Source organism: Ovis canadensis, chromosome 2, assembly GCF_042477335.2.
Source record: "Ovis canadensis isolate MfBH-ARS-UI-01 breed Bighorn chromosome 2, ARS-UI_OviCan_v2, whole genome shotgun sequence".
Taxonomy (NCBI): domain Eukaryota; kingdom Metazoa; phylum Chordata; class Mammalia; order Artiodactyla; family Bovidae; genus Ovis; species Ovis canadensis.
This window is the reverse complement of record NC_091246.1, coordinates 215177722-215201893: the sequence shown is the minus strand read 5'-3', so window position 1 is coordinate 215201893 and position 24172 is coordinate 215177722. Positions and strand designations below refer to the sequence as shown.

General features: G+C 44.3%; 2 protein-coding genes across 8 annotated transcripts in view; one reads left to right on the top strand and one right to left on the bottom strand.

Moving 5' to 3' along the window:
• Positions 1–70: 70 nt before the first annotated feature.
• Positions 71–24171, top strand: FZD5 (frizzled class receptor 5). 6 transcript variants are annotated; one of them, XR_011254661.1, is made up of 5 exons: positions 102–741; positions 1042–2963; positions 7882–8016; positions 23126–23358; positions 23617–24171. XR_011254661.1 is itself a non-coding variant. In XM_069578159.1 (3 exons), the coding sequence occupies exons 2-3, from the start codon at positions 1290–1292 to the stop codon at positions 22231–22233; spliced, it is 1752 nt and encodes a 583-aa protein (XP_069434260.1). In that variant the 5' UTR covers positions 102–741; positions 1042–1289; the 3' UTR covers positions 22234–24171. The 6 variants fall into 6 exon arrangements, 3 of the variants coding, with proteins under 3 accessions (XP_069434258.1, XP_069434260.1, XP_069434259.1); XR_011254662.1 differs by lacking the exon at positions 7882–8016; XR_011254660.1 differs by lacking the exon at positions 7882–8016 and having other exon boundaries at positions 1042–3026.
• The window catches only part of CCNYL1 (cyclin Y like 1), a 36022-nt gene continuing 24201 nt past the window's right edge, over positions 12352–24172 (bottom strand). For both annotated transcript variants that reach the window (XM_069578160.1, XM_069578161.1), the window contains 4 exons: positions 23217–23336; positions 19176–19342; positions 15762–15924; positions 12352–14430 (listed from right to left, as the gene is read on the bottom strand). In XM_069578160.1, coding sequence (XP_069434261.1) covers positions 14314–14430; positions 15762–15924; positions 19176–19342; positions 23217–23336 — 567 coding nt within the window. In that variant the 3' untranslated portion in view covers positions 12352–14313. The remainder of the gene's footprint in view (positions 14431–15761; positions 15925–19175; positions 19343–23216; positions 23337–24172) is intronic.

The following is a 24172-nucleotide window of genomic DNA, read 5'->3' as shown; positions in this document are numbered from 1 at the left end:
GAGTGTGGCGGGGCGGCCCACCAACCGAGCCCCAGCGCGAAGGGGCGGGGCTGGGGCGGAGTCTCCCGGCGGGCATTAGAAGCAGGTGACCCGGGCGGGGCGGGAGAGGCCAGTCCGCCCGCGACCGTGACTCTGCTGTGGCCACCGCCGCCGTCGCCGCGTGCAGTTCTATACCCGGCGGAGGTGGGCGAAAGGGTGTTAGAGTGCGGGGGAGGAGCCGAGCCCGGCGCGTCCCGGGAGCGCCGCCACCGCCCCCAGGAGTCCGCTTGGAGCGCGGAGCCCCCTGCAGGGGAGGAGGCGAGCGGCCGGCGGGCGGGACGCGGCGGCGGGCTCGCACCGTGCAGTCCCGGCAGGGCCAGCGCTGGCTGCTCGCGGTGCTGTGAGGCGGCGGGATCCGCCAGTCGCCTTCCTCTCGCCCAGGTGCAGCCAGGCGCACTCGCCCCTCCGTCCGGCTCCCGGACCCTGGTGGAACGCACGGCCTGTCCCCGCCCTACCCCTGCCCGGATCATGCGGGGGGCCCCGGAGGAGGAGAGGGCGAGTGACCAGTCTGCGGCGACCTCGTTCAGGGGGCGACCCCCTCTCTGAGACGCCCCCACCTGCTGCCATGTGCTGCTTCCTCGGATACTCAGCCTCTCGCCAAACTTTCCCGATGCCAGTCCGTCTCTGAGAAACGCGGAGTGTCCCAGAGACGGGGGACCCAGGCTGGCTGCGGGCTATCTGCTTTTCTCGGGATTCTCGGAGGTGAGAGCCCGCGCCTTCCCCTTCTCCCCATTCTTTTCCCTGTCCTTCAGCCCTTTTCCTGGGGGGGCTGAGCGCTGTGACTTCGGGGTGTAGCCTGGCAGGCCCAGGGAAAAGGGAGGCAGGGTGAGGGACGGGGAGTCTGTAGTTGTGTTCCAGGAGGTGGAGGGGAGGGAAAAGATAGAGGTTAATTTAGAGATTTGGAGACCGCTTGAGGGAATTGTACTGTTGACGCCCCTCTAATTGGGAGTGGTTGTCATTTTTCTTCTCCCCCACCTTTTTTTTTTTTCTTTTTTTTTTAAGAGTTCTTTCCCCAGAATCGGAGCCTAATCGTCCCTCTCCAGCCCTGTCCAGCGAAGAGCTGAGCGCTTCTGCGGAGGCAGCGCCCTCCCGAAACAGTTGGTCTTTGGACGGATTTCTTGAAAAAGAAACCAACAGGTTGCCAGCCCCGGCGCCACACAAGTCCTCGGAGAGGGAAGCTCCGATCCCGGTTTCCTCCTGCCTGAGCTGGCCCCGCGCGGGCTGCGGGAGACGCGGGGAGGGAGGGGGCTATGGCTCGGCCTGACCCGTCCGCGCCGCCTTCGCTGCTGCTGCTGCTCCTGGCGCAGCTGGCGGGCCGGGCGGCCGCCGCCTCCAAGGCCCCGGCGTGCCAGGAGATCACAGTGCCCATGTGCCGCGGCATCGGCTACAACCTGACGCACATGCCCAACCAGTTCAACCACGACACGCAGGACGAGGCGGGCCTGGAGGTGCACCAGTTTTGGCCGCTGGTGGAGATCCACTGCTCTCCGGACCTGCGTTTTTTCCTGTGCTCCATGTACACGCCCATCTGCCTGCCGGACTACCACAAGCCGCTGCCGCCCTGCCGCTCGGTGTGCGAACGCGCCAAGGCCGGCTGCTCGCCGCTCATGCGCCAGTACGGCTTTGCCTGGCCGGAACGCATGAGCTGCGACCGCCTCCCGGTGCTGGGCCGCGACGCCGAGGTCCTGTGCATGGATTACAACCGCAGCGAGGCCACCACGGCTCCCCCCAGGCCCTTCCCTGTCAAGCCCACCCTCTCCAGCCTGCCTGGGTCGCCGGCCTCGGGGAGCGACTGCGCCGCCGGGGGCCCGTCGGTGTGCAGGTGCCGCGAGCCCTTCGTGCCCATTCTGAAGGAGTCACATCCGCTTTACAACAAGGTGCGGACGGGCCAGGTACCCAACTGCGCGGTGCCCTGCTACCAGCCGTCCTTCAGCCCCGACGAGCGCACGTTCGCCACCTTCTGGATCGGCCTGTGGTCTGTGCTGTGCTTCATCTCCACCTCCACCACGGTGGCCACCTTCCTCATAGACATGGAACGCTTCCGCTACCCGGAGCGCCCCATCATTTTCCTGTCAGCCTGCTACCTTTGCGTGTCGCTGGGCTTCCTGGTGCGCCTGGTCGTGGGTCATGCCAGCGTCGCCTGCAGCCGCGAGCACAGCCACATCCACTACGAGACTACGGGCCCTGCGCTGTGCACTGTCGTCTTCCTGCTAGTCTACTTCTTCGGCATGGCCAGCTCCATCTGGTGGGTCATCCTATCGCTCACCTGGTTCTTGGCGGCCGGCATGAAGTGGGGCAACGAGGCCATCGCGGGCTATGCGCAGTACTTCCACCTGGCCGCGTGGCTCATCCCCAGCGTCAAGTCCATCACCGCGCTGGCCCTGAGCTCCGTGGACGGGGACCCGGTGGCCGGCATCTGCTACGTGGGGAACCAGAACCTGAACTCGCTGCGTGGCTTCGTGCTGGGGCCGCTGGTGCTCTACCTGCTGGTGGGCACGCTCTTCCTCCTGGCGGGCTTCGTGTCACTCTTCCGCATCCGCAGCGTCATCAAGCAGGGCGGCACCAAGACGGACAAGCTAGAGAAGCTTATGATCCGCATCGGCATCTTCACGCTGCTCTACACAGTGCCCGCCAGCATCGTGGTGGCCTGCTACCTGTATGAACAGCACTATCGCGAGAGCTGGGAGGCCGCGCTCACGTGCGCGTGCCCGGGCCCGGACTCCGGCCAGCCACGTGCTAAGCCCGAGTACTGGGTGCTCATGCTCAAGTATTTCATGTGCCTCGTGGTGGGCATCACGTCGGGCGTCTGGATTTGGTCCGGCAAGACTGTGGAGTCGTGGCGACGCTTCACCAGCCGCTGCTGCTGCCGTCCGCGGCGGGGCCACAAGAGCGGCGGTGCCACGGCCGCGGGGGACTACGCCGAGGCAAGCGCCGCGCTCACGGGCAGGACCGGGCCCCCCGGCCCCGCCGCCGCCTACCACAAGCAGGTGTCCCTGTCGCACGTGTAGGAGGAGGAGGCCAAGGGACCGGGAGCCGGGGGGGGGTGTTGAGGGAGCTAGGTGGTTTTTGTTTGGTAGCTTTGCCAAGGTCACTTCCGGTTACCTTCATGGTGCTGACGCCCCCTCCTGGGGCAACTTGGAAAGAGGGGGGAAGGGGCTGTTTCCAGGGGGGCACCTTGTCCCAGGACTTCTCAGAGGGGCTCAGCTGACGTCTGCTCTATCTTCCTGCCTTTTCGAGGGGAACCCTGTTTTTAATTTATATGTCGTTTTCTTAACTTTTAACTTTGTTGCATTTTGGCAACAAAATTTACCTTTTGCTTTGGGGGGCTTTACAATCCTAAGGTTGGCATTATAATGGAGTTCCGCTTGGTTCCGGTTTCTGTGAACTGTGTGGTCTCAATTGGGAAAATGTATTTCCTATACTTGTGTCTTTAAAAATAATGTGAACAGTGAAAGTTTAGGTTGCTGTGACCCGGAAGTTGTCGCGTGGGCTTCTCCAGCTTACTTCTCCTTCCACTGCTTAAAGTGTCCCAGATGCTTTAAGGTGAGCTGCTTGACCCTTTCCCTAACTTAGGGGGACACCCTAAGTCATACTGAGGGGGGGAGCAGAATGGGTTTAGGGCCTCCGGAAAGTGACAAGGTTAGGAAGTGTTCAGTTTCTGTGTGAGTCCTAGCTTTGTTTAGCGAGCTTGGGTTTCTTTTCTGTAGTACTTGTAATCATTCTCATTCTTGACAGTGCCAGCTTTGCTTGAATGACTTAGAGGTAGCATTGAAAGTGTCCAGAATAAATGTTTGGAATAGTGCTAACCTAAGGGATGGCGATTGGTTGAACTTCAATACTAGACTGTTAAGATGGCAGCTTTGTGCTGGAGGAGTGGGTGGTTCTTAATAGACTCCAGTGATCTTACTTTAAAAAAAAAACAAACTTGTGTTATATTTTGGTAAAAATGAACCCACTTCCTTCTTCTGAGAGTACTTAGTCACAGAGCTGAAGGGGGCTCCTTTTTACATTTAAGGACTAAACTGGATATACCTCCTGTAATTAAGTAAATTTCCAGCAATTCTCTTATCTGCTCCACCCCCTTCCCACCTCCTTTATCATGTTAAACAGTCCTTTTGCTTTTCTTATTCCTCCTCTCCTGGGGAGCTGTGATTAGAAACCACACCCATCCTTGAATGAGGTGCTTGAAAGGGGGGTGGGGTGGGAGGGAGGCTACCTGTGAACAAACATTGGCCTGCAATGAGGGAAAATGAATGTCCCTGGACTTTGGACTAGATTACAGCCAGATATTTCAAAAGCAGCGAGACACTGCTCTCTGCAGCCTCTGACAACAAATGAGACCATAACACACTTGCTTAAGCTTTTGAAACGTGGATCAGTGTAGCAAAAGGAAAGCGGTTTTCGCCACCCCACCTCAATATATTTTTCTTTTCCTCCTCTTCTGAGAAAGCCTGTATATTGGTGAGCACACCCTCACACACTTTACTGTTAGAGAATTCTGTTTGCTTTTCTAATCTGTTGAACCATTCCCTCATTCATATATGAAAGCCTGTGTATTGTTGAATACACACGTACACATGCTACACACACACACACTTTACTGTTAAAAATGTTGTTTGCTTTCCTAATCTGTTTAACCATTCATTCATTCAAGAAGAGTGTGAGGCTACAGCTGGGGAAGGGAGTGACAGTGCATTTTCCAGTAAAATACTTGGGACTAAATTTAAGAAGCTAAAATAGCAAATGCAATTAAAATTTGGGAAGGCCTCTCTAGAAAAATGACAAGTATAAAGATTTGTACTTCATTTATACCAAAGTTGGAAAAGTAAGATTTAAGCCCAGGTCAGGTTTTACTTTATGGATATTAAGTAAAGAAGTGTATATTTTCCACTGTGGATTTAAGTGCTATGCTGATGGAAAGAAGCATGATGTTAATAGTTTTCATGAACTTTCAAAGGTTGTTCATGTTTATAAAAATGCACTGCTCTTACACACTCATCTAAATCAAAATTAAATTTCAGTATATTTGACGAAACCTGGTACACCAAGCTACAGAACTTTTTGCACATCTAATTCCTCTATTTATTCTGCAGCTTCTTAGAACCTTGAAATAGATGCCCTGCCTGAGGGCCAGTTCCTCTCCTGTTTTTCAAATGAGGACCTTTTCTGATCACCTTGACCTCTTCCCAGAAAGTACATAGATTATTCTGCTGCCTTCAGTCATTGTGTCTAATTTGGGTTGTTCCTCTTTCTCTCTTTTTTTTTTTTTTTTTGTGGAAGAGTGTAAAGATGATGCAGAATTTATCTAAAAGTTGTGAGAGGATGTGGTTGAAGTGATTTAATTCTTTTAAAACAATTATTTTTTTATTTTGGCAACATACCAAACCTAAAAAGAAAAACCAATTTACTTAAAAAAAAAAATTAAGACAATTAAGACAGTTAAGGATACTAAGGCAAAGAGCAATAATAGAGGTGATGCATTGGAGGTTTTTTAGGTTCATCCCAGTTCTTAGTGTTGCCTGTTTTCAGTCTCTCTCTCACCCCTGCTCTCCCTTCCCTCAAAGATTAAGCCCACCTGCTTCCTGAAGTCTTGCATTAACCACCCCTCCCCCTACCCAGGCGGAGAAACCCGTCTATTTATGCTCACCCCGTTTCCATCCCATACTCGATTTTCTCCTGATTTTTATTTTCATTAGGCAGACAATCCATACTCATGAAAACAATTATAAAATGAAAGGTTGTGAGGTAGTTTAGCAACTTCTTTACAGCTAGCTCTGATGTTAATGAGGATTTAAGGCCCAGTTTAGTCTCATTCATATACAGCTTTTGGGCTGTCCCTTTCATGGTTAAATGTTAAGCAGTGTCTCTCATCATAGATAGGAGGGTAAAGATTTAGAAGGAACTAACATGTGACCTGTCCGTGGATCAGTTGACGGGAGACTTAGGAAGTCTTTTTAATATGTATGAGTAACCTCACATTCTGAAGCTGTCCAAATTGACTGGAAGAAAGTTCTCTTGGTGCCTTACTGGTTTATCCTTGCAAGCCTCTGTCATGTTTTCTTGCGGTCGTTCCCAGCGACGGGCCCATGCGTGTGTTGTGTGCCACGTGCACACGTACAGGCTTAAATAATGGGCCAACAGCACTGTTTCCAAGTTGGTATTCATTAGGCCCTTTCCTCCTGGGTTAGGGCTGCACTAATCCTGACACCGGCTGCCAGGAGAAAACCTCATGGATCCCACACCAAACCTTAATAACAGCATCCGTGACCTGCAGTCTTAAGTACCGAATGGGAACCCCAGAGCTAGGAAATGTAGTTGTATATTTTAATGAACTGCCACCTCTGCTAAAGAGGCTTCTTTCACTTTTGTGCTCTACAGAAAGACCAAGGGGAGTAGGAGGGACAAAGCTTTGAATCACTGCTAACACCGAGTGGGGCCAGCAGGACAGAGACCATCACAAATCTAGGCAGGTGTGAGGTGCAGTGGCTGAGAATTGCCTGCTCCCTCTGCGTGCCCTTTCTTGCCTCCAAAGTCCAATCAAGTGATCCTGGGAAAGAAATCTGCCTGGGTTGAGGAGGGTGGTTCTGAAAGAAAAAGCTACCAAGACATGAAAGCAGGGTGAAGGGTACGCAGGATGAAAGTAACTAAGTAACCTGACTCAGAACTCTGAAAAGCTTCTAGCAGCTTGACGACAATTACAGGATTTATTTCAGCCAGGATAATGTCTGTGGTACATTATTTGAAGACAATATTACTTCATGTTGTTACAAACTGTATGTATAGTATGTATGTGTTGTGGGTGTATATAAATAATATATATTATATATATGGGAGATTTAGTGACTTTTGATACGGGTTTGGTGCAGGTGAATTTATTACTGAGCCAAATGAGGCACATACCGAGTTAGTAGTTCAAGCCCAGGGCATTCACTACTTTTTCTGATTTCCACATATGTGTATTGCCTGTCCCTTGAGGTATTGTCGATGTCATGTCAAATCCGGAGCTCATAAAGCAACGCCAGTGGTATTTTATTTGTAGACAATCAACTCAAATCTATAAATTATTACTGGCAGATGATTATAATTCTGAATCTCTTAACACTAACAAAAGGAAACCCAGAGCATCTTGAGAAGAAGTTTTTTGTTTTTGTTTTGTTCCTGGAAGTCAGTAGAACAGCAGTTGTATGTGGTCATGTTAGTTTCAAGGTACTTAATTTGCTGACACTATTTCAGAAAAAAAATCTGTATGTATTATATTTGTGGGAAGCTAAAATAATGGTTTGAGATTTTTATCAAATATGGAGAGTAGTTATTTATGAAAAACAAAGAAATGTCTATTTTTGTTTCTTTGTTCCCAATTAATGTAGATAAATTTTAAAGTGCATTAAAGCAATGGTAAAGTAAATAAAAAGATGCTATACAAGTATTTTTCTCCTCATGCTTTTACAAAGAGACACACCGCTTTCTAAGTGATTCCCTGGAGTAGGAAACGGCAAAGCACTCCAGTATTCTTGCCTGAAAAATCCCAAGGACAGAGGAGCCTGGTGGGCTACAGTCCACGGCATCTCACAGAGTTGTACATGAATGAGCATGTGCTGGCTGAAGGTGCTATGTGGATTCTAATTATCAGATTTCTCAGATATGAGTGGCAACCTTTTTATTGATAATAAAATCAAGCAAATTCCAATCACAGAAGCAGAACTAATGAAAACATGTTTTACTTGAATATACTTCTTAGGTTTCTCCTGCCAATCCTATGATTATTTTATGATTCACTTGAAGAAATGAAGGGAAATACACAAGAACAGAGACACTGCCTGACATTGTGTTCTGTTTTGTCAGCTCTGTCTAGACTCTGCTGAAGCAATTTGGATGGAAGTGGTGCTGTTCCGTGTGCCTGCTTGGCAGTCATGAACTCCCCAGACTTTATCATTAGATTTACAACTTGGTATTCAGGCTTCCCACGTGGCTCAGGCGGTAAAGTATCTGCTTGCAATGCTGGAGACCTGGGTTCAATCCCTGGGTCTGGAAGATCCCCTGGAGAAGGAAATGGCAACCTACTCCAGTATTCTTGCCTGGAGAATTCCGTGGACAGAGGGGCCTTGCGGGCTATAGTCCATAGAGCTGGACTATAGAGTCACAAAGTCACACTCTTTGGACTCCATAGGGTCACAAAGAGTTGGACATGACTGAGCAACTAACACTTTCATTACGGTCTAAACACCAGTCAGGGAGCCCAGATAAGCAGATATATATTCTCCCTTTGTATTTGTGGAGAACTGGTTCCAGGAACTTTCCCTTCCGCAAATACCAAAATCCACAGATGCTCAAGTCCTTTATATAAAATGGTGCAATATTTCCATATAACCTACACACCGCTCTTCCGTCATCCCATATCCTTTAAATCATGTCTAGATTACTTCTAATACCTAATACAAATCCTCAGTAAGGAGCTGTTTTAAGTATAATGCAAACGGTGGTATGCAGCAAATTAAAGTTTTGTTTTTCGGAACTTTCTGATATTTTTTCCCCCAAGTATTTCCAACCCATGGTTGATTGAATCCACTGATCAGAACCTGTGGATACAGAGGACCTATTATAAGTTGATTTTAAAGTTGCCACTTCCTGACAGTATGGACAGATGCTCAGCAAACCTGAGAGAATGTAGTGTCAAAGTGAGTAAGATGAGCATTGTTAGACTGGTACACATTAGGGCATTTGAGAGAATAGGAAATACAGCAGTTGAACTGGATCTGGGTAGAAAAGCCACTGTGCCTTCCCTGTACAGGTCTCCGTAGCTGACACATCTTCCCGATGCTTTCTCATTGCTTCTTCCCCACCAGTAGAAAAGGGGCCTGTTAGGTGGCCAGAAAAATAGGTCATAATGCTTTTTTAGTGATTTAGTTGCAGAGCTCTTTAATTGGTCACGTCCAACAGAATGAGAGGCAGTAGAATTGTGTTATGCATAGGTTTGGGAGCTAGACTGACAAGGGACTCAAATTCCAGCTCCATCGATCATGGGCTGCTTGATCCTAGACAGATTATACTTAACCTTTTAGTACTTTCATCTTAGTACTTTCTCATCTGTGAAATTTATAGAGTTGAGAAGATCTGAAGGATTAAACCAGGTTAAGGTAAGTATCAATAAAAGGAGGAGGAAGCAGCCATTCAGGTATGGGATGGAAGAGAAAGACTAGTTTTCAAGTTTGGGTCTGTGTAAGAATCATTGGGGGTTCCTATTTGAAATGTAGATTTCCTGGCTTCGTTCCAGAAATTGAGATTCATTTAGTCTAGGGTCCAGGAAGTGGGTCTTTTTGTTTGCTTGTTTTTAGAATTATTTTAGATTTACAGAGAAGTTGTGAAAATATATACATCTTGCCCTAATATGAACATATTATCATAGCACTTTTGTTAAACTTAAGTCAAGATTATCATGTTAACTCCAGACTTCATTTGGATCTCACCAGGTTTTCCAGTTTCTTCATCTGTTCCAGGATTCTATTCATTTCTTACAGGCTTTCAGCCCATGAGAGGGACCACATCTTGTGAAATACTAGTACACGTAAAGGACCAAGCAAGGTCAAATTGCCCTATCCTCATGTTGGGAAGATGAATGCAATTTTGAAGCAGAATAAATTGGTGAGGGGAGGGGATGGGGGTGGATATAAGTTTGATTTTAAGAGTTGGGATGGAATTGCCTCCGTTGGATGAGAGGGGTTACCTTAAGAGTGAGGCATCTGTTCCTAATAGATGGGAAACAAGTTGTGGGGTTTGGAATGTGGGGTTGCTGCTTAGCCTGAGGAGATACATCTAGAATTGTGGGCAGGTCAGGGGACTGAGTGCAACAAATGGGGAACAAGTACCTTGAGGAGGGCCCAAGTAGTTGATTAAAGGGGATCTCAGGGAACAGTTAGTCTGTGAGCCATGTAAATCCTGTATTTCTTGGAACCTGCTGATAAGGCTTTGGAAATGGATCATAGTAGTAACCAGCATCAAGCACTGCCACATTGAGCACTAGCAGAAAGTCAGAGGGTGAAGCTGAGATGATCCTCTTGAGAGAGGCCAGTGGGAGGTGACCACACACTGAATCTCTCTCTGCCTTTGGAAGAGTCAGTTCCCACAGTGAGGAAATATAGGGCCACCGCCTGGGGAGCCAGAAGTAAAGGTTGGAAATGAGAATGCTAGGATGAAGGAATAGATGTTTTAAGAGAAAGTTAGAACAATCCGAGTAGATACAGACACTTTCTTGAGGACCTTAGGTTCTGAGGCTGTCACTGAATTTTTCTAATATTCAAATTACTAGCTCCCTTCACATTTACAATAGTCACCTAACCTGGGCCTTTTTTAAAGAATGTTAACCACTTTTCATTTGACTCTGGATTCCTCTTAATTTCTATTTCACTTTCCTAGTTCTTTCTGCATCCCAGAGATCCTAAACCACAAACTGGTATTCTTAAAATTCGTTTCACATTAAGTAAATGTTCTCTCATCTGCCAAACCCATTTAGACTAGTGTAAATTGCCTCAGAAATCACAGACTGCACTTGTGTACAAGGGACCAGACTTTGCTGAAGCGCTGCTAGATTTTTATTTTTCCTGGCAGTGTCAGGCTGGCCAGGTTGATAAGTGGCTAACAGTTAAGATTTTAGGTGATCTAATCCTTGATAGATGCTAGGTATAATCTACAGATTCTGCATAGAAACTAGTACTTGCCTGAGAGAGGCTATGCCAGCTGTCAAGTGCTTTACCAAGTAGCTCTGTACTCAAAGACTACAGTTTCTGGGTGAGGAACAGTCCTAGTCATTTACATGTGGTTAGAAGGCTTGTGTGATGAAAGAGTTCAGGTAACCTACATGCTGTAAACACTTCCAAAAACATTGCATAACCTAAAATATAGAGTGAATCATTTTCCAGTAAATACTGACTTCAGCACTTTAAAAAAATCAAGTAATGGTATATTTTATAGAATGGGAAAACTAACAAATGAAATGAGCTGTTATAAAACCAGGATTTAGTAATGTTGAATTTCAGTAATGGGCATACAGGGTACTTTAGGAGTAGATGTAATAGAATAGGGTCATGATAGATACAGGATGGAAAAAACTCAGAAACACTGGGCCCTAAGTTGTCTTAGGGTGAACCACGTGAATTTAATGTAGAAAAATGACAATTTCATTTGGGTCAAACATAGACTTGAAACCTTTTGTCTTTTCCTTATAAAGTTCAGTTCACAGTATTCCAGTTAAAATTGCACTGTCAGTATATTCCAAAAACTAAAAATGAAAATAAATTTGAGTTGAGGTTTTCTTTTATAGTCTTAGTACTTTAGGGAATAAACCCTTCCTGGGTATGGAATCTCAAAACTACCCTATTGCCCCTACTAGGAACTAGTTTCCATGCCCTGTAGTATTTATGAGAACCTACTTTCAGTGATGTTTAAATCTTTTAAGTTTTCCCCATTTATCAAAATGGCTGTTATTGTCTCTAGAATTAACACTGAAAGAGCAATTTTTAGTGATTCTACTAACTTGTCTTGAAGCTGCAGTCATGTCCAAGCAATGTACCCCAACTTTTTTTTAACCTTTGACCACTCAAGCTATGTCAGCATTTCTGCTTAGTAACTGGCATATTATTACACAGTACAAACTATCTTAGCAACTGATTTGTAATAGTTTTCCTCCTCCTGCGCTAATTCAGATCATTTCTCCTAATCAACAGCTTATCAAGAATAAAGTTAAAAGATCTGACCTTAGGTAGTGAATTAAGGTGGATGAAAACACAGCAATACTATCAGGAGTGATGGAATATTGTTCGAGTGCGGTGACTAGGGTCTTAAAGAAACCTTATGGTGATTTGGTATATTACATGGCTTGTTTAAAAGTCACCCTCTTTATAACCGCAATTCTACTTCCTCTTCTTCCATTTTCTTTCCTGTTCAATGGCTTGAAAATCCTCAAATAACTCATGTTCTGATTCAACAGTATTTCTGTAATTCCCTTCTGTGTTTTACCTTTTATCTTCCAATGTGCTTTTTCCTTCTGGTACAATAACACACAATTCCAAAGTGCCATCTAATGCACTATACCACTGAGCACTACAGCCAGTGGTTTTAAGTGTACTAAATTATCTTCTGGTTGAAAAGAACATAAGCCAAAGGAATAAATGCCTACCTCTTAACTAAAGGCAACGGTCAAAACAACTTTTGAATGATCAGTCGGAAAATGCTTTAAGGCCTATCAGAGCTGATTGAAAACATTTGAGCTAGGCAGAACCATAGTATGTTAACAGTGAGAAGTTACACAGCAGCCATGTATTTTAATTAAAATAGAGTTTATTAGCTTTTCTTTTAATATAAACATGAGGAAGAAAAACCACATAAGTTGTAGCATTCTTTTCAAAATAAAACTGCAATCAATACTTGAATCTCCAAGCTCCATAAACAGTATTTTTTGAGGTGGTAGATTGTAATATTTTATATCCATTATTTATCATTTATGTCTCTGTCCTTTAAAAATGATGGAACCTGTGGCACTCAATATAATGCAAAGCCTTGCTATAAAGAGAGAAAGTATTTCTGGCCCAGAAATGCTTTGTTTACAGGCAAAATTCCTAGGATTACATTTGAGAAGGTGGGAGGAGAAAGATTTTACGTAGCTGAGAACACTTTTTTTTTTTTTTTTAATGTTTCAAGTTTAGGTGACATCATTACCAATTTCCTAAAAGACTGATTACTGGACCTCCCTGTCTTTTAATGGGCTTCCTGGTGGCTAAGTGGTACCCTGTGTTTTAAACAGCCTGAGGTAAGGGTTCCTAAGATTTATCTTTCCTCAAGTAACAGAACACACCTACAGCCAGGTCAACACACAGCATAGAAACGCTGTTTCACATCACTCACTTTCCTATCACTACTATTAGGGTCCAATTCCTTCCAATTTATTACAGGAGAATTAATGCTACTGTTCATAATTCCTTTACCAAACCTAGAAAAAAGAAACTTAGGTGCTCAAGCAGAGAAACAGCCCAGCCAGGCAAAGGACTATTTTAAAAAGAGGCGGCCAGGTCTATAAAGATACAAGATATCCTCCTGAAGTCTCTGTGCAATATGAAGCTCTGATACTTGTAGAAGTATAAATGCTACAAACTTATAAAACATCGCCTGAGAGTTTACTTGAAGTTCTTCTAAATTCATTAAGTTTTGTAAATTTTAAACATTAAGCTCTTAATTTTAATTTTTTGTTTCAGCCCATTGTTTGCCATCTTCAAGAGGGGCTGAAACAAAAAATTAAAATCAAAAGCTTAACATCTAAGATTTACAAAATTAAATGAGTTTAGAAGAAATTCAAGTACACTTTCAAGTGATGTTTTGTGTCTGTAGCGTTTATACTTCTGCAGCAGTGTCTTGGAGTGTCCAAACACACTGTATTAAAGCTTAAAATTGCACCAAGACTTTTGGGACACCTTCTATTTCACTATCTGCTTATTCCTGGGCTAACAGGTTGGCTGGAATTATGAAAATATCCTTTAATACAAGTATTTAACAAAGAGGAAAATCATCAGAAAATGAGAAGCACCATTAGAGTTAAGAAATGCAGCACGGACCCAATAGATGTAGGTAACAACATACTTTCTGCTTATGATCCCAAACATGCTAATATGCTAATAAGTAGTGCTTGCAAAAAATCTGAATGACAAGTGTTATTCAGCAGCTTTTTGGTTTAAACTGATTGCCAAAAATGACTAGCAGCTTCAATGAAATAGTAGGGAGGAAGAATCCTTCAAAACCTAACAATGCTACAACAGTCTGTTCCTAAGTGGCTTTATGAGTTGTTAGGAGTCCCATGTTTGAATAGTAATACTGCATTGATTCTAAAGGAATATGCAGCAATATGGGCAAGAAAAATAGGAAAAAGTAAAAGTTCTATAGTTAGTGTCTTTAAAGTCTAAAAATTTAAACTATTAAAAAAAACCCTCACATAGTTCACAGTTATCGGCCTACATAGTAAGCAAATATCTGTGGGTGGGTTGGGAGCTTTTAGCTTTGGAGTGGTTTTTGTAACTCTGTTTACATTAAAAAGGACAGAAGAGTGTGTTGCATTGACAAGGTCCAGTTTTTTTCCTATGACCATAATCTTTGCTGTCCGTGAGTCTCTTGAATTCAGTGTCTTTCTGTTAGGTGAAAATACTAACTTTGCTGGTTTCTGAGTAGGAGAGGTGGTATTTCTCCAGTCATTGTTACAAGGGGTTCATGATGTTACAACCCCTCACCTCTCTCTGTTTATGAGAGGATGGCGTTGGAGCGCTGAATACCAATGAAATTATCAGCGCTGAAAGACCTTCTCACAGCAACTCTGCATAAGTCTTTGTATTTGTCTTCACACAATCTGGAGATGGCCTAAAAAAGTCAATCAGATAGAACATAGGTATAATTAGGGGGAAAAAAAAGTTCCAACCTTAAAAATAGAAAGCATCATTGATAAACCACACATCTGCACTCATTCAGGCTCACAGTTACTGCTACTCTGGATAGCTGGTATCTACACTGCTGATTCCCTAAGGTAATATCCTTGAAGGGCTATGATGAGATTGCTGGGGCAGGGAGGAACTTACTTAAAAACAGCGTTTCCAAAATAGGCCCCATCTAACAGCAATATGATGTTACCTGTATACTAGATCCTTAAACATAATGAACACACCTGAGCAAAATCAGTGTTTACCCAGCTATTCAACTTCTATTCAGTCTTCATTATTTACTACACACTCTAAGAAAATTTTAATGAGGTAGGTGTGTGTTGAAGGCAAGAAAGGTCTGGTGATGAAGCACTACAAGGTGCTATTTCACATGCAGGTAAATTACCATGGAAAAACGTCTTATTCTAAAGTACCAAGGTACCAGAAAAAGTGTCAGTTTTATATGTATTCATTTCAGTTTGCTGTATACCCACCAGAAATCACAAGCTACTTCAAACTACTCTTCAAATCACCACTACAAATTACTTCATCCCATGTATGTTACCATTTCCATTAAAAACCCATGTACTTTCTACATCCAGTTTCTGAACCCACATTGTAATTTCCAAGTACAGGTCTTGCAGGTTAGCCACTGATGCTTCTGGTCTACTCATGGGACTGGACTGTGATATATATATATATATATACACATACACATACACATACACACACACACACACTGCAAGCTAAGACAGTTAAGTAGTGGTAAGTAGATTATCAATGTACATGTGATTTAGGGATACAATTATAAAGAAATTATGCCTGTATGGTTATATGTAAATGCCTGTTATGTTTATATGTAAATGAAAGTTAAGTCGCTCAGTCATGTCCGACTCTTTGCAACCCCGTGGACTGTAGCCCACCAGGCTTCTCCGTCCATGGGATTCTCCAGGCAAGACTACTGGAGTGGGCTGCCATTCCCTTCTCCAGTAAGTGTGGATATTCAAATGGAAAACCATTAAAAACAGATTAAATCTGATTTAAAACATTCTGAATTATGGTTCCAGAAGAGAATATCTAATTTTTTTTTTTTAATAATGTGAGATCCCTAACCCACAAAAGACACAGGGAATAAGATGCCAACGGGTTAATAAGCTCTTCAAACTGTTAATTTAACAGCTGTTCCTTTTAATAGTCACTGCTTAGTATAAGTTAGCCACAGATGTTGGCTTTGGTGGCTGACAGAAAACCCAGTTAGTGATGCCACAGTCTTACCTCTAGGTTCTGTGCTCGCTCTTTGCTAAGAGGAGCAAATAGAAAATTCAGGTTGTTGTCATCTGCTAAGGAGCGAAGGTCAAAGTAGTATTTGGCATAAACACTGGCGGGAACATTAATATTAAACTGAAGGAGCTCCAGAAAGTGCCTTTCCATCTCATTCCTGGGGGAGGAGGACAAGACAAAACCAACATAGGACAATTTTAGTCAACTGGGCTATCTCCAGAAACCCCATTCTGAGCCACTACAACAGCTCTAAATACTGTTTTGAAACAAATAATGGCTCCCCAGCTGGATTAATACACTAATGTTCAAACAAGGTACAGCTATTTGTGGTTCTTTCTGCGTCCTGGCACTCTGAGTTTGGGACAAGGGGGGAGAGGTTACGGCCCTCTTATGCACCCGTGCTGCTGACTCGGGGGCTCATTCTTCAGAGTTCCATTAGTGCAGCCGTGCATTCATGCTCCACGCTCACTCACAAGGCCCCGCTATAGTCATCAGATGAAAGGAATGAGGTATGCTGTTTATTAGCTCTGGAGAACTTGCAGACATTTTCACCGGGCCGATAACAGGAAGGGGCTTATTGAAGTAGAGACATGCCAACAAAAGGAGTAAGCACATCACCACGGCAACAAATGGAGCCATGGAGAGCCACTGCTATTATCTCTGAAGGGAGAAGACTCTTGAGGCAACAAGGATTCATCTCAGATAAATAAATAAATAAGCTACGCTCGATGGGAAAGGGAATCCCCTCCCCCTGCCCCAGTGCAGGGGACTGTGGCAAAGGGCAGAATGCAAGTTTCTGTTCCTCTTAACCCCAGTAGGATGAGAAGGTGTTCCTGGGATAGGATGGGATACACTTTTTAAGCTATGGGAGGCAGCAGGATTAAGGGTAGACGTCTTGGCTAGCTTAAATGCACTTGAGCATATGACCTCTGATGGAGCAGTTTCCCCTGTGCTCCATCGGTCACCCCTGGCTAGGACAGAAGGTGCATATGCACGCAGGGGGCGAATTCAATGAAGTGGGAAAGTAGGGTGCTGGGAGCCAGGTCTTTGCTATGAGACCATACACAGTCATTTGCTTGTCTAATATTTAAGTAAAGAAAATCGGAGTAAGTCTTACCACTTTCACAGCAATCACTTTAAAGAGTTAATTACATAAAAATGATAAATACCCAGACAAATGAGAGTGACTTATTTTTCAATATATTTGTTTCCTGGTTTTAAAGTGTTAATGTTTTATCCATTGGATAAGTCATCAAATGCTTGATGTTCTCCTGTGTGGACAGCAGAGTGTGAGCAGAAAAGAGGTTTCTCATTTGTTGAACTTTAAACCTAACTGAACCTACCTCCAAAATTAATTTCCTGTTCATATGGCCATAAGCCTATAGAAATGTAAATCAGATAATGTTTTTATAATCAGCTAATCAGGACTTAATTTACTACAGGAATAAATGCACTTCACTATCCCTTTTATATTCTCTTCCACTAATACATTTTAATTGTGTGGAAATACAGTACTTCATAGGATTAACATGTCTATTAACAGAGCTTTACTTACTGAAAAGCATTAGGCCTACAGAATGCGCATCTTCTGCGGTTTTGGTTGTTGTTTAAATGACTAGATGACTGAAGAGCATGCCATTTATAGGCACAGCAAATTTTCTCAACAGCAGCTGCTCAGTTTAACTTATTCTTTTGAAGGGAAATATATTCAAACAAGATACACGGATGTTAGAAAACTTTTAAGGAAAAGCTGATAGATGCCAATTTTTCAATTTAGACTCAAAATGAGACCATTACAAACAGCAGCCAACAGCAGGGGGATGAGACAAATGTGACTTGCACACTTGGTTGTAATGCTTTCCAGTTTCCAAAGATCATAAACAAAAGCAGCCTATTATGAACACAGCTCCTGGTGATTCTGTTTTACACAGGAAAGTGCTGTTTACAATTAGCTTCTTCCTGTAGCTAGACACTGCCATCAGTGCTACTGGGCTCACAGCTATGAACACCCACACGCTTCCCTGCATGTTCTCTGATGCTGTAATTGGACCCAGAGCCCCCATGCTTAGTTGTAGGTTCTGAGAAAATTTCAGCTGCCATCATGGCAGGCCTGGTGCTTATGATTACACATTCTCCTTCCTTCAAGGAACCAGTTTAAAGATGGATGATAGTGGTGCTCAATGTCACTTTAGTTTCTACAACTTCCAAAAGTACTTCTACTCATCTCGAATTATCTGCCATAATACTAAGGTGGCTACCAGCAACATCACCATGACACTTTTTATCACCAAAGTGGACATTTTCACTAAAAGTCACTTTGACAGCTACCAACAATCACTGGTCCCTTCTCTTAGTCACAAGCTTATTTGCTTCAGTTGTAAATATGCACTTTGGTAATTCTGAATTAAGAGTCAGGGGCAAAGGTAACAAAAATAAACTCTTGCCACTGCCTGCCATGACCTTGATCGTCCTCTGCTGTTCGCCATAATAAAGAGGTACACCTTTACGTTTTCCTAAATGCCACCCACAAGGACATTTTCGCTGTCAAGTGAGCACTTCTAGAGTCTGCTGCAAATACCTCTCTGGTTCCTGCTGCCTCCCACCCTCGGGGCCTTCCCCGCAGCCAGACTGGAAGCCTGATGTTCCATGCCCATGTGAGCATGCCATCTGTGAGGAACTCCCCAAGGCCCCATCAAGTGCTGCTGTGGTTGCTGAGTGCCCCGGGTAAGGCCCCAGTGACACTTCCCGGGGTACCTGAACAAAGGAGTTTTCTAATTCAGCAGACCTCTATTTCTAAACATGGGGAACACTCCTAACAGCGGAGGAGACAGAACACAGAGATCTGAAACCTCTCTGTGTGGTTATCTGTACATCATGGTTTCTATAACAATAGAACCTTAGATACAACCTCAGATTACAAAAGAAGAAAAGACCTGCAAAAACAAACGTACAATGTGTGACTCAAGTTGAAGTTGTAACCTCTCAGTAGTCTGGAGGTGCTAAGACCTCAGCAGTGACCACTTAACTTCCAAGGCCAGACATGTGCCTCTTGAAACAGACTGGACCTGGTAGACAGCTTTAAGAAAGATGTGAAATTATTTACTGCATCATGTTGTTCTGGTAGTGAGCTTGTAAAATGTTTGGCAAAAACCACCAGAAAAGTAATTTCAATTTATCAAGCAGAGTATGACAATAACAACATACCAAGATTTAACTAATTAATGATGGGAAATACAAATGGTTATACTACAGCTAGACAGAAGTCTAATTTTATATTTATACCTAATTCAGCTCTGTGCGCAATGTAACCTTTCTTAAAATGTACCATTTCTTAAGATGTAAACTTTATGGGAGCAAATGAGGTATTGGAAAATGGTTAGACAGTTCACCGTAACCTTACAAACTCACATGTCCTCAACTGTAATGTCCTTGAGGATCTGGCAGTAGTCCACATTCCAAACAGCCTGATCGTCCCAAACCTTGGAGGCAAGAAGAATGGCTCCCAAAACAATTCTTTTCCAGTTAGTGGGGCAAATGTCGATCTCAGCATAAGTTAAAAGCCTTTCTAAGTAAACCTGCAAAAGTAGAGGACTGATCTTTGATTTTAGTTCAGTTTAAGGGCTGTGATAAGAATTATTAGGAGTGATAGATTTCATCTGTTTTTAACATGTCTTTTATTCTTTGGTTCTACAGAGACTTTTGCTCAGCCGGCTAAGGCCAAAGGCCAGGTCACAGTTGTAAGGCAGATATTTCTGTTAGTCTGGTATTTCTACTCTGCCCATGTGAATTTCCAACCCAATTTTGGTCACAGGAATGAAAGGATGTCTCAGCATAGGGCATTCTAAAGACAGGCATTGTGTTATTACTTTCCCACTTGTAAAAGGCAGCACATATAGCCCAGCATCAGTTCAACCGTTCAGTAAATGTCTGAGTGCGTACCGTGTGCAATGTACCTACCATACTGGTGGTGGGTACGTGGCAATTTTACGTAAAGCCTGAGTATGTAAAACTCTGGTAAGACTGAGCAGTTCTTTATCTTCTCTTCAGAGGATGAATTTGAAGATGGTAACTGGTGAAGAGAGCCTCCCAGTGGCTGCTGTGTGGCACAGCAGGACAGGCAGTACAAAGCAGCTTTACATTATTACCACATTTGGTGCCTTTCAAAGGAAGACTCATGCATACAAAGAGCTTTTTTTTTCATATCCCCTATTTCTCACATCTCCATTATTTCCTAATTCATTTGTCTTACGTATTCTACAACTTAGTCAATTTGTTTGGTTCTAAGGTGGTTAAGAGCTGCCAGTGTCTAAATCACTGGGGCTCCTCTAAATCTGCCAGGTAGTTTGTGGGATGACTTCATGGCTTCTTTTATGTGTCAAATGGCTATTCTATAAAGAACCAGACCAAGTTAACAGCTGAGTAAAGATTAAAGACATAAGCTGTGATGGTGTTACCTCTGCAGAAGAGAATATATGCCATCTGACAAAAAGAAAAACGTCCAGTTTTTATCAGAATGTTATCAGATTGACAGCTCAAATCTGCCAAAGCTCTCCAGACTCAACTGTGTTTCAAACATGGTTACTGAGATTATATACCCTTAGTGAAATTCTGCCCCTGTTCCCCAGAGAACTCAGCATGCTCCAGTACTAAGAACGAATCTCCCTACAGGGTCCACCTCTCTACTTTATGGCACTAATAGAGGCAGTTCAACCTTAGGGGCAATCCCTCAGTTTCCTCTCACCTTTACTAAAGGCAGACCCAGGGGAAGTGACATCTGTTTTTCCTGAAGCTAACTCTTCTATGAATGAAGTCAGTCCCATCTCTCATTTTTGCAAAACACTGTTCCCACAATTCACCTCTTCTTGAACAACCCCCTCTCTGTCAAGAGATTTTCTCCAATGCTCTCTCAATATTCTCAGCCCATCCCTCACCACCCCTTAGAACACTTCCCTCAGGAAATGTCCCAAGGCTGGCTCCTCATGACCCATCCTCTCCTCATCCCACGTTAGTCTGCCCCTGGCCACCACTGCTCCACCGAAACTACTCAGGCAGAGTCACTGCTGCCTTCGTAACAAACCACCAGCGCTCTTCATCACAGCGCCCCACTCCCCAGGCCTGCCCTCAGAGCTCAAGACACTGCCACACGCCTGGCTGCCGAGACCAAAAACCTCCACTTGAGCTATCTCACTCCAATCTGCTCGGAATTCTTATCTCCGCTTTCACTGGTCAACTGACGGCGCTGCCCTTCTGTCCGCCACTTCCGACTTGTATCACTGCCACTGCCTCCTCACTTCTCTGCTCCCACTGACTGCCAACCAGTCTCTTCTCCCCAGAGCAGCCAGGAGGGCCTCTTAGACTAAGTGCACTCACAGGCCTGCTCAACACCTGCCAGGGCGCCCCATCAGACAGGTAACTTCTGTGGCCTGCACGTTACGGGGCGCTGCGTGAGATGCCATCGCCCTTCTGTGACCTCATCACCTGTGCTCTCCCTCACTCCCTACTCTGATCACAGTGGCCATCTTGCTGGTTCTGCCTCAGTGCCTGTGCTCTGCCCCTCTGCCTGTGGGATCAGCACCCCTCATCTTCCTCAGCCCAGCCAGGTCCTGGTTCAGATCTCACCTCTGTGAAGAGGCTCTTCCAGGTCTTTCTAGCGTGCATGCGTTAAGTCGCTCAGTCGTGTCCGACTCTGTGTGACCCCAGGGACCCGTCTGGCTCCTCTGTCCATGGGGAGTTCTCCAGGCAAGAATACTGCAGTGGGTTGCCACTCCCTTCTCCAGGGGATCTTCCCAAACCAGGGATCGAACCCGGGTCTCTTGCACTGCAGGCAGATTGTTTACTATCTGAGCCACCAGGGAAGCCTCTCTAATCTCTTTATCCCTTTACCTTGCTTTCTCTTTCTAGCTGTCACTACTACTTGAAATAGTCATCTTTTTAAAAATACTCATTTTAAAAAAGTCTTCTACTCTGCTGTACACCTGATACTAACACAACACTGTAAATCAACCATAATCCAATAAAAACTTAAGACAATACAAAAAAAAAAACCAAACACCCTCTGTTTATGTCTGCTATACTTCCTTCATAAAGGCAAGGACTCTCCTCTATCCCCAGCACTTAGAGCCGTGATGCAGGCAGCTATTTGGTGTGTACTTATGCCCCGAGGAGCTCCTTGGCAGCACTCATCCTGTGCACCATGTTCTCCTCCTTCAATCTCTCCTGGCATCTCTTCTGATTCTCTTCTGGGTTGCCTACCACTCCGGCTACTCCTCTGGGGATGTGTCCGTAAGTGCTGATGGTCCCCACAGATCTATCTCCTCAATTTTTATTTAGCGTACTTTCTCTGCATTTGAACAGCTACACGTAATTCCCTGCCTCTCGCTCCAATTCCCTGCTCTCGCTTCAGGCTCCAATCCCATACAGGCAAATGACTGCTCACTCTGCTGTTTCACAGGTTCATCGGGCTTAACTTGTCTACAAAGAAATGCCCCTCTTCCAACCCACATACTCTCCTCCTGCATTTCCCAGCTCTCCACGTGCCAGCGCCACTCCTGCCTCTCTCAAGCACATGCTAACTAAGTACTGCAAATGGCCTGCCAGCTCCAAGAAAAGGCCTGTGTCTGACCTGGTGCCCACTGAGGGGTCTCTCTGCAAAAGGAGAAGCTGCCTCTCTTACACTGCCTGGAGGGGAGCAGGCAGTGGTGGACATATTCCTTCCCTCCAGACCATGCAGCTGACTTTCCCCTATAGGTTTGCTATAGGGAGGAGTTAGGCAATCCCAAGTACCTCTCAGCTGAATATGATTATTTATCATTATTCAAATGATAAAATCTTACCATAGGAATTCAGTATGGATGACACAAAGGTCCTTACCCAGCTGGAGTTTGGCAGGCTAACTTGAGTAAAGCCTTTCCAAGCACTACTGACACCCCAATCCTGGGTACCTTCACACGCAGGCACCAGAGGACAGTAGAAATGGTTAACATTATCGTCCAAGAACAGGGAGTTGAAGGCAGTCGGTCTCAATCAAGACACACATTAGAACTGCCTAGGCAACACAGCCTGAGACAAGAAACACACTGAATCTGCACCTGCCGTGGCCCAGAAAGCTGAGTGACTGCCTCCATCCCGCCACCCGGCACACTCTGTCGGTGTGTACCTCTGTGCCCTGTGTGTGCATGAGTCCGGAGGTGTGGAAGCAGAAACCAGAAGTCTCTCCTGCTGCCTTTAACACCAATTGTTTTGTGATGAGAAAAGCAGTGGCAACATTTTAAATAATTATGATTACTAAAGCTCAAATCTGTACATTTTACTTCCTTTTGATACATTTCTCTTTAATAAAGTTCTGATGATCATTTCAGGAACCTACTTTCATCTGAAAAACAAGCCCATACCTTCTGTACAAGAAAAAAACTTCTAGAGATGCTTTTATTAAAGAGAAAAATATATTACCAAAGTCACTATTGCACATTCGGCAGTCAGTTGTGCGGCACTGAAAAGAGTACGAACAAATCTGTAAATGAACTTGTGTTCAGGGTCATGCTTAAAGTACTCCTCTGGAACCTTCTCTCGCTGAAAGAAGAAAAAACACAATGTAAGTGTCCAATGAAGAAAAACACTTAAAAGCAACCCTCAATACAGCAATCTTCACAAGTGGGCCCACTGCTACTTAAAATAATTTTGACTAAGTGACATGTTTTGTAGTCTTTTAAATATAAACAATGGGATCCTAAAGTACCATAGTGATTCAGTACTCACTACCAATCATTAAAGAAAAATGCAGGCACAACCTCAGAAAATTTATTTTCACCTTCTTCCCAAAGAATTCTAACCAAATGCAAACTATTTTTAGGCTCAAAAGTCTTGCTGATCATTGCACGTCATCATACTTTTCTGCAGTCAACTATGAAAACACCTTTCCAGTGTCCTGTAACCAGAAGGCTCTAAGAGTTTGCTGTCTTACACAGCGGTCACCAGTCACACATGTCTACTGAGCACCTGAAGAAGTGAATTTTAAAACCCTGTCATTTTTATTAGTTTAAAATTTAAACACTTTTTAAATGTTCTCCTTAGAGGTCTTACATATTCGTTAGGAAATGTTTATATTGTGTGATGCTATGGAAAATCATCCTTTAAAAAGCTATATTTTCTGTTATTTGGGTATGTTTACTTACCAGCTCACTCATCATACAAAGCGTAACTTGGTTTTTATCAGTCACACCCCTGACACAACATGCCTTTGGTAAAATGACTAGACATAACATGGGGTGGGGGAAGAAGACTTAAAAGGAAGACAATCTTGGCTTTGAGCTGGAGGCAGTAATTTTCTTCTAGTAATTAATTTCAAAGCAAATAAGCATGAAATAAACACAACTGTAATAAGAAAAATAAACTTCAATAAAAGTGAC

What these genes read in the sequence shown, in the direction of transcription:
- FZD5 (XM_069578157.1), top strand. Translation starts at nt 1,290, where the DNA reads ATGGCTCGGCCTGACCCGTCCGCGCCGCCTTCGCTGCTGCTGCTGCTC.